The 10,565-nt window shown below is 42.6% G+C and overlaps 1 protein-coding gene across 1 annotated transcript; it reads right to left on the minus strand.

Annotated features, from left to right (window-relative positions):
* Positions 1–429: 429 nt before the first annotated feature.
* On the minus strand, positions 430–7,579 carry LOC125520143 (T-complex protein 1 subunit alpha). Its single transcript, XM_048684977.2, has 18 exons — positions 7,393–7,579; positions 6,153–6,265; positions 5,984–6,048; positions 5,747–5,836; positions 5,573–5,659; positions 5,427–5,486; positions 5,272–5,322; positions 5,082–5,177; positions 4,692–4,757; positions 3,993–4,210; positions 3,695–3,791; positions 3,173–3,259; positions 2,665–2,799; positions 2,456–2,560; positions 1,810–1,938; positions 1,622–1,725; positions 936–1,026; positions 430–847 (listed from the first exon to the last, which is right to left on the minus strand). Exons 1-18 carry the CDS (start codon positions 7,545–7,547, stop codon positions 764–766), a joined length of 1,833 nt encoding a protein of 610 aa, XP_048540934.1. The 5' UTR covers positions 7,548–7,579; the 3' UTR covers positions 430–763.
* Between the last annotated feature and the right edge of the window lie 2,986 nt (positions 7,580–10,565).

A 10,565-nucleotide genomic window follows, 5' to 3' on the forward strand; every position in this document is an offset into this window, starting at 1 on the left:
GCCCCGCTGCGTTCAGGGATGCACTTCTCGGTGAAAGATGTCCATCTTCCCGCAAAAGAAAAGAAACGCAAACATGCTCAGCTGATCCAAAAGAAACAAGGTTGCCAACATAATTTGATATACATACATACATACATACATACATACATACATACATACATACATACTCAAATATTCTAGTATGTACATTACACAAAAAATTTACTCAAGTTGCAAATCTTGCCACATAATTATTACTATAACCTTGAATGTGCAAGAATTAAAATTATGGGAAAACAAACCTACAGAATCTACCAATACAAACGTGGAAAAGGTGTAAAATTCTCTTCTTTTTTTTACATACAAAGATTTCAAATTATTAGACCAAATTTAGGTCTACTTTATTTTGGCTAAACATCCTTTTCATCAAGCTGTCTAATTGCTCACATATTAAACCAAAGCAACTGCGTATTAATTGGGCCGAACATGATGCAGCAGCTTCCTGTGAAGCAGTGGTAACAGTTGATCAATACATATATGACAACAATGTTACTTGCATGAACTATCAGCAATGCCAGGCAAAATTTGCTCCCGAGTCCTACTACCCACACATAATGATACACACTCAATCACTCATACATCCATCTTCCGTACAACATTCTACGAGAACGTCCGCCAATACAAGGAGGAAGAAAAGGAAAATCACAAGCAGCAACCTATGAGTCTATAAGCAGCCAGCCATGGCATAACAAACAGCAGCCAGGGATCGTAAAATGGCATGTGGCTACACTTCTTGGCCAGACTCTTCCTTGTCAAGCTTGATCATGTCGTCAATCCTCACAATGGTAATGGCTGCTTCTGTGGCAAACTGCAGAGCAAAAAGGCATATGAGATGTGCCATGGATCTAGGCATGAACAAGATGGGTGACAAGCAGCCAACAAGTGGGCCAACCAACCTGAATGATCTTCACTTTGCTCATTGCTGGCTCGATGACGCCATGTTCAAGGTTGTTGCGGATTACACCTTTTGTCAGATCAAGACCCATGCTGCAGCAAATTCAAACAAAGTTGAACATGTGCAATAGAGGAAGACACAAACTGAACATGTGAAGTACTCCCTCCATCCCAAATAAGTGTCTCAACTTCGTACAACTTTGTGTACTAAAGTTAGTACAAAGTTGAGATAGTTATTTTGGGACAGAGGGAGTAGCACAACAAAACAGCAGTGGGCAAGTACATTGAATGATGATTGAACTAAAAAAATATCTAAAAGCAGTTACTGTTACCAAATTATACATTTAGGTGCACTTACCTAACGACTTAAGGTCAAAATTAAACCATAAGTACTATGGTGCGATACAAAAGAAAGCTCAAAGTGGACATTGAGATGGAGCTTGCAGTGTAGGAAACCAAGGAGATATTGTCTTACAGTCCCTCTATAAAATATAAGACGTTTTTTTAGTGTCAAAAAACGTCTGATATTTTGATAGAGGGAGTATATCATTGCTCAATATGCACATCCCAGAGTGCATAACTATTTTCCTCAAGAGGGTGGTGAAACTAGTCTTCAAAGGCCTACGCAACATAGCGGAGCCATAATCCGCTTAGATCTCTAACAGAGATAAATAAGCTCAAGAAGTACCTTGATAAGTGCTGCTTATCAGCATTTGTTTGAGCTTTATGATGATATGACCTAAGCTTTGCAACAAGGTCAGTTGCATCTTTTGCGGCATTAACAGCGAGGACCTGTCAACACACACCCTTGCTCCCATTAGTATATCATGTGGTTCAGTATGCAAGTATCATAGGCACAAAGATAACTGAGCAAACCTTTGGTATGATCAACAAAGATTCTGCAAATTCAGCAATCGCCAGTTGTTCCCTGGATCCAAGAGTTGTCGCAAGATTCTCCAGGTACACAGATAATGCAGCTTCTACAGCACCACCACCAGCAACTACCTGCATGCATGACCAATATACATTTTAAATACACTACTGACAATAATTAGTTTCAACCTACAAGAAAACGATAACTTACAGAACTATATTCACCGACCAGGAAAGAATATCTAATGCTAGCACTATTATGTGAAATGGCAGACGAGATATGCAGATACTACAGAATAAAGTGGTTAATTTAAATGATGACTTTTAACTGTTCCTATTCTCCTCAACATGAAAAAAGTTCTCAAGAACTGGGATTGGGGCTATTGAAAACAAGGCCTCAAAGGAAACTGCAAAAAAGGGTATAGTATGGACCAGCAACAAGAATGATATACAAAAGAATCTTGGAAAAATATCAAATCTGGGAACAAGAAAGCACCAGCTAAATTTTTAACTACCGGTTCACACTTGGTAGCAAGAAAAATGCTAAAGAAAGACAATAAATAGATTGATCTCACACTTCATATAAATCATGACAATAGGGAAACAACAAGGCGACAAGTAAAGGAAGAACATCAGCAAAAGGTCCTACCGTATTGGATTCCAAAGTTCTCTTCACAATGCACAGTGCATCGTGCAAAGACCGTTCAATCTCGTCTAGCATGAAGTCATTTGCTCCTCTGAGTATAATGGAAACCTGCATAAAAGAAAAGCAATTGTGACACCTCTAGCTTTCAAACTAATGCTGTTGCCATTCGTCGTAGTAAAGCTAGCTCAACATTGGCATGAAGAAATACTTACCGCACTTGTATTCTTTGTGCCTTTCACCAGAATTATTTCATCATCAGAAATCCTTTCCTCAACGACCTCGTCAGCATGTCCAAGGAATGATGGATCAAATGTTTCTTCACCCTCCATGTCAGCAAAAGTAGTCACCTGCAGATTCTTGTTACTTTAGGATACTGACAAGTAGTTAATTTTGGCTTGAGAAAGTAATTGTTTGCATTATTAGTTAGGAACATCAATGACAGAAGTTGTTTTATTACTAACGAAGTCCTATTGCAAAACAAAAGACTGGTAAGCTGCTATGCTGGCATAGCAAATATTGAGAAACAGGAAATCATCAAATAAATGCATTCCGACATTGCAAATTTCTTTAGAATCTTTTAAAGAGAAGCAAGCGACTTTAGTAATATTTCAACAAAAGCAGGCAAGTCATGGATGAGATTCAAGAGTGTAAATTATGAAAATACTCCTTGATCATAAATATCTAATCGGCAATGTAACAATATGAAGAAATAAGCCATACCATTGTTGCACCTGTTGCCTTGGCAACATGGCGCAAATCCTCCTTACGCACACGTCTTACTGCAATTGCTCCAGCCTCAACAAAGTACTGAAATGATGTTTCATCAAACACCAATACAGCAGATTTAGTTACAATCAACACAAGTGATATCCACATACACAACAACCACCCAGTACATCTTTTCAAATTCATAAAAATCAAATGAATTATGAAACAGACACTTCCGAGGACAAAAACTTCAGATTGAGTACAATTGGAAGGGAACGTAAGGTGGCAGTGATATGCAATAAATTCTGCCATAAGGCTAAATTAACAAACATATTATGCTAACTGAAGTATAACAGATTCTGTCTGCACCACCCCAAAAGTACCAGCAGCTAAGAAAAATATGACATTCACTAACATGGACCAGTCCAACCAAATACATAAATTGTTTGTGTGCTGGCAAACAGTATACAAATTATATTAAGGATGGAAAAAGCAATCTAATTATCTAACTCTACCCGAGGTATGAAAACATACCTTCAATGACATATCATCAATTCCCTTGGTGGTAAATACAACATTAGCACCAGCCTTGAGAACTTTCTCAATTCGCTCCTTTGTTATGTCAGATTCTCTGCAAAAAGAATCAAGGTACTATTGAGTACCCTAAAATAGAAAATAAATTGATTGTAAAATGGCAAAAGGCATGTAGAACCATCGCAGGAAATTAGAAACAAACAGGATATCTGAGAGAGCATATTCATTGCAGACTAATTCTGGAGATAACAAAAAGAAATATAATAATGAACTGCAAACTATAAAAAAATGAATATACCTCTCACGGATCTTCTCCAGTTCCCTTGGATCAGATACAAGGACTTGAACACCCATTTGCATTTTCGTCTTCTGAAGGTTGAAATCAAGACAGGCAATTCTAGCAGGGGTTACTCTGGTAGGCATTCCTTGAGCTGCACGGCCAGTGTTCAGCGCATAACCATTCAGCAGGTAACTTTCCTTGGCGCTTTTACCATGAGCTTTCAAAATATTAATACTCTGCAGAACAAAAGAGCAGCAGTTTACAAGCAAAATTATAAGTGGCACAAAGAACAATTCACCTAACCGCATGTTAAATGAATCAAACATCATGGCCCATACATAAGAAGGCATTACAGTATTAATACAGGAGAAATTTTTTAAGTGGCAGTAGAATTGAATGAATATCAGGAAAAGGACAGCACAACATTAAGGTAGACGTAAGATTACTATACACTAGCACGTGTAATATGAAGATGTCTAATACATCCAGCAGGAAATGCAATTGGTGCATAAAGCAAAACAATAGCACAAGTTGTAAATAAATTTTGCCTAAAGAGTCCACAAAGGCTGTGCAGCTTATATCTACATTCAGAGAGAAGGGACCCAGCAACTTAAATCTACAATTGCAATAGCACAACTAACATAACTTGATATACAGCAATTACGAATAGAAAACTTTCATTTAATGTAGTATTGTAACCAAATGCACTTTGCTTACCTTGATTGGATACTTCACTTCTCCCTTGGAGTTTGTAGTCTTCACAGCTTGAACTGCTTCTACAACCTAAGAAACCATTGACATGTTAATTAAGTATCACATTGTTTCAGCCAAGGCTAATGGAAAAACAACGGAACACCTAGCATTTGGTTCCAAACATGAGTAACTTGTCAGATAAACACCATAACATGGCAGCATTATCAAAATAAATAATAGACCGGCAGCTGAAAATGCATGCATGGACTAAATAAATATTTTAGGTTTAACAAACGCCACCAAAATCAATACGTGACAACTGCACCATCAATTTCTGAGCTCCACTATGCACAGATATGTAAAAAAGAAGGCATGATCAAGAAATCTGAAGAACACATGACCATAGGAACTTACCAGATTTGCAAAGAAATTATCATCCGTTGTAATCAGTTTCGAGGACATGCTAGTTTTTGCACAGTTTATAAGAGAGTCTTTTCCAAGTTTATCCACCTACAAGTGTGGACGAATATTCATGTTAGTGAGAGTGAGCATGCAATGGAACAAAGTTGTACTGCCATTTGTTCCTCATAGAGTATTCATTTACCTTGACAGACAGCTTTTCCTCGACATACTTGCATGCTTCACGCATAGCAAGCTGGCAGAATATGAAGGTAAAAAAGTGTATTAATAATGTAAGACATTACGTGTGTTGTTCAAAATGGAAGGGGTACTGCAACAAACATATAATTATAAGCTTACCCTGTAGCCACTAATAATAGAGGTCGGGTGAATCTTATTCCTCACAAGTTCATTGGCTCTCTAGTAAAAAGAAAAGGAGCATCATGTGTAAGCACAGCAGAGAAACTCAGACAAGGAAAACTCGGCATTGAAGCTCCATCCATTACCTTCAGCAACTCTGCCGCGATGATGACGACAGAGGTAGTTCCATCTCCAACCTCCCGGTCTTGGAGCTCAGCCAATTCCACGAGAACCTACAAACAAAAAAGAACCACAGCAAAATCTAAGAACAAAGCAATGGTTCAAACAAAACAAGGTCAGCTAGGCCTGCCAGGCATCACCTTCGCTGCGGGATGCTCGACCTCCAACATCCTCAGAATGGTGGCCCCGTCATTCGTGATCGTGACATCGCCAATATCATCCACCAGCATCTGCAGGTCGCATACACTAACTTAGTGGACTGTAACAAGGGCTGTCTCCTCAAAACTAATGTGGATCCATAACCTGTCTACTCCACTGATCCTGGCTACCCATCCACTTCAGTAACAGGATTCGTTTGCAACGTGGAAGGAACGTACCTTGTCGAGTCCGACTGGGCCGAGCGACGACTTGACGATGTTGGCCACAGCCTGGCACGCCGAGACTGCAGCCGGAGGAGATTGAGCAGCGAATTAGACATAGTTCTCGCAGCACACCATGCGATCCCGTGGAATCTGGCGTGACGAGCGGGAGGGGGAGGGGAGTTACCGTTCTGGGTGCGGACATCCTGGCCGGACTGGCGCTCGCCCATGATGTCCGGAACCTGGGCGGTGATCGCCATGGCGGCGGCAAGGGCGGTGAGTGGGGAGGGGGCAGTGGGCCTGGAGAGTTCATATGTTTGTTAGCAGTTTAAATGGCAGAAGGCAGTTTATACATAGTACATATTAACAGGAAATGCACCAGGATCATCAAGTCCACACAAAAAATTCAACAGCAGCTATGCTGTTCATATAGTTTGTTAGTAGTTTAAACAGCACAAAGCAGTTTATATAGTACTACATATTAACAGAAAAGTGCACCAGGACCATCAAGTCCACACAAATTAATTACCTAGCACAGTTTAGAGTTCACATAATTAGACATAGGCACAAATCTAGTCTATATTATAGCCCATAGTCCACACAGTCTACCATATTACAGTCCCATTATATAGGGGCATGGTTACTTTGAGATAGTCTAAGACATCTCATTTTCAGTCAAATTATATAGGGGCATAATTCCTGACCAAATACAATAAAATATGGTCAGAAATTAACAGAGCGAGTGCGACGAGGCTCCGACAAAGCTCACACTCCACCCTTGAGCTTAGAGAGGTAGAGAAAGAGGTAGAGAATGACCCAGCAAGTGCGACGAGGCTCCAACATCTGGGCGAATGAGAGGCTCCTGGCCTTGTTGTCCTTCTCATTGAGATAATCTAAGGTGATCATAAGATCACCCTCCATAAAATCAGGGAGCTCCAATGACAGCATGGTAAAGATCAGGATGTGCATCCGCGGCTGCCTTGATAGCAATAGCGACTTCACGGACTATTGCTCACGACTAAAGCTTTCTTCTTCGGTCATCAGACTAGACCTCTTCTGCTAGCATGTATAGATCGCAAGTGGTTTAATACAGAGCATGTGCAGGTCGGCTGTGAGCATGCGTGTGCTCGTGGGGCAGTTGTGAACGCGCGTGCGTGTGTGTGCTCGCGCCTGTACAGGAGCGCGGGGAGCAGCTCCCATGGCCACGGCGGCCATGGCCGGGAGCTCGCCTCCGACCAAACCGCGGGCAGTGGGACGGGCCATCCTTGCCCTCCTCCCCGTCCGCGGTAACGGCAGCACCCCGCGTGGCCGACTGCTCACCCATCCGCATCGGCAGAGAAGCAGCGGCGCAAGCGGCAGGGAGAGATGAGAGGGATCCGAGAGGGACGGGGGCAGATGGAAGAGGGAGGGGAGGAGGAGAGTTCAACCTCTGCAGCGGTGAGGATGCGCGCCGGCGACGTGCTCGCGAGGCGACGGGGCGGCGTGATCCGTGTCGCAGGAGAGAGCACAGGAGTGAGGCGACGGGGCGAAGGCGGGTTTGATGAATCGACGGGAGAGAAACCCTAGCCCTCTTTGCTCGCATGGGTGCTGGGAGGCCCTTTTTGCATCCGTCGGGCCAGGCCCAGTTAGACATGCAGCGCGCTCCGCTTCTCTCTTATTTATTTTTTCCGTTTTCTGAACAAGTGCTGCAAGCCAATTCTTGAGGATAAACTCGAAAAAAAAGGCAATTCTTGAGGTAAATAACGAGGCTCTGAAGGACTAGCCAAAAAAATGAGGCTCTGAAGGAAAAATACTGGGAAATGATTCCCTCCACCCGGCCAATTTCATGAGTTTTGTCCGCCATCTCTCTCGGATGACACCATACCTGGCCAAACGGGCCGGCCTGGCATGGCACGGCCTGGCCCATTATAATCGTGCCTGGCCCGGCACAGCCCGCCAGGGCACGATTACTATACGGGCCGTGCCGTGTCGGCCCGCGTGCTACGCCCCCAGTCCCAGGCACGGCCCAGTTAATAAACGGGCCGGCACGTTGACCCGTTTAGCACGGTGGGCCGCATATTTTCAGCCTATTATTTGACGCACTGAGCGTTTTTTAGCCTATTTTTACATATTGGGCCATATATAGATGTATAAAAAAAAATAAAAAACTTAATCGGGCCGTGTCGTGCCGGCCCGCGTGCCTAGCCTCCAGGCCCAGGCACGGCCCAGGGCGTGCCACGTGCCTGGCCCAGCCCGTTTAGCCCGTGCCGTGCCTGGCCCAAGGCGGGTCGTGCCGGCGTGCTCACGGGCTGGCCTGAAAAAACCGGCCCATTTGGCCAGCTATGGATGACACGTGGCTCTGGCCCACGCACGTTGTAACTCGGATTGCTCACATGTCTCAGCCTATTCTTATCCACACGAGATAGTGTTTGCAACAAGGCTTCTGTTGCAAAGAAGGTTTGCAACAAGACTCTTGTTGCAAAACGACTAGACGGCAGTTCGACATCATCTTGGATTGCAAAAGGTTTTGCAACATCATTCTTGTTGCAAAAGTCCTTTCACAACAACATCTATATTGCAAAAATGTGAAGATGATTTTTTTTCTGCAACACAACCTCTGTTTCAAAAGTTTCCGCAACATGAGTTTTGTTGCAAAAGGTTCTGCAACATTGCCTTTGTTGCAATGATGAGAACATGGTTGGGCCGCTTGATGTCGCCCATCTAACAGTTGTTGAGACGGCGAATCTTACAAATAGATCCGCTGATGGGCAAGTAGCAGTTCCCAAAAATATATGGTTTTGTCGGCTTAATTAAGAAGTGAAAATGGACACCTACAATACACGCTCTCATTCATTGGGAATATGAAGTCATCATCTCATCAGAATGCAACTGTTTCTATGGTGACTAATTGGGAATAATTACTCCTAAGAAAAAAAATTCAAATTAAAGGATAACTACAATCGGTTATTGGAGTTATCCTCATGATAATCACCGAAAAGTAGAAAAACTACTAGTTGTTCACTGTTTTTATTGGTCTAAACAATCTACCTCTCCTAATAACCCCCACCTCCCCGGGTGGTGGTGAATGTCGGCCCGTCAAACTTTCATAATTTACCCGTAGATATAGCATTCCACTTAAGTTTATGGCTCTGAATCAATTTCCACTAATGACGACTTGGTGAGGCAAGTGTAGAAGCTATACCCTCTAATCCATATTAATTGTAGTTGATTTGGTACAAATTCGTTAAGTTTTCCTACGAAGAGGACATACGCGGTTGAGTCTGCATGCGGCCGCATAGCTTAGCATCAGCCAGTGCCCAATGAAGCTAATTGAGTTGCAAGATCCATGAGGGAGGAGGAGAAGAGGGAGGGGAAAATTGGGATGATTGTCAGTGGCACTGTAGTCCCGTTGTTGTACCAAGGGCAAGCGATTATGGCGTATGCAGTAGGAATTAGGAGTGGAGCAAAGAGTTAGCAATTATAAACGATTGACTACATTCGATCACCTTTGCAGAACAAAAAACCAAATAAAAAAATTGCATTTTTTGTTAAATCAATGGATGGATGCATGTTAAGTAGTATACTACACCTTTTTGTCTAGTAGTATGATGTGCATAAAAATATCATTTTTTAAGTCCCCCATATCATACTAACTTGTAAACTACAACAAAGAGAAGAGCAGGACCCTGAGGCCAACTGATTGTTGACGCTCAAAAATGGCACGGTCACCAAGGATGACTTCAACCGATAGGAAGACGAGGTCATTTCAAGAACTGGAGTTTATCATTGTGTCGCCCTCTTCGAGAAGAGAATAATGGGTACAATGATGGTCCAAAGAAAGAGCTCAGACGCGAAAATATGACAAATTCAAAGAAGTATATGTTTGACAGCCAGTAATAGACTGCCTAAAACCGTCCTTAAGATTGCTTCAAATGTAAAAGTTCTCAACATGAAAGTTCTTAGCCACGTCGAGGCGAACAATTTTGCTTTGGGGTCATCGCAATCCAAGGTTGTATGCAACCTCGGGGGTCGAGATGATGCATTGCACATGAGCAGTCTAAAGATGATCGGACTGTCAGGCCCAAGCCAGACGAATCACCATTCTCTATGCCTTATATTAGGGCGGGGGGCCATAGCCCCCCTCCTCTTCATGACACCCTTATGTTTTTTAGTAGTTGTTTCTGTTTCTTTCAGAAAAAAGTATTGTGCATATGACATAATAGGTGAAGGGGGGGTTCCTAGTTATTGTCAAAGTTTGGCCTCTGTGTGGTGCCCAAAGCCGAAGCGCATGCTCCTCACAGAGTTACTCTTCACTTTTGCCATCTCTTTCAAGAAAAATATACTATTCATCTATAAGGACAGACAAAGATGACTTTGGTATTCAGACTGAAGTTGCTATGACATGTGGACTCGTGGATGTACCTGGGTAGATTTTTTGTAGGTAAAAGGATTTTGTTCCTAGTGCTAGCGAAGAGAAAAGGATGTATTCTAGGTAATAATGAGTCAAGATCCTGCACTACAGAGTTGTTATGTTAAGGGCATGAAGGGCCGGTTCTTTTGGGCGGCTTAAAAAATAAGCTGCCTCTCCCCAGCTTAAAAAATAAGCCACTCTCAAAATTTA

The sequence above is a fragment of the Triticum urartu genome, chromosome 7A (genome assembly GCF_056163025.1).
Source record: "Triticum urartu cultivar PI428250 chromosome 7A, HENAU_Tu73, whole genome shotgun sequence".
Lineage (NCBI taxonomy): Eukaryota > Viridiplantae > Streptophyta > Magnoliopsida > Poales > Poaceae > Triticum > Triticum urartu.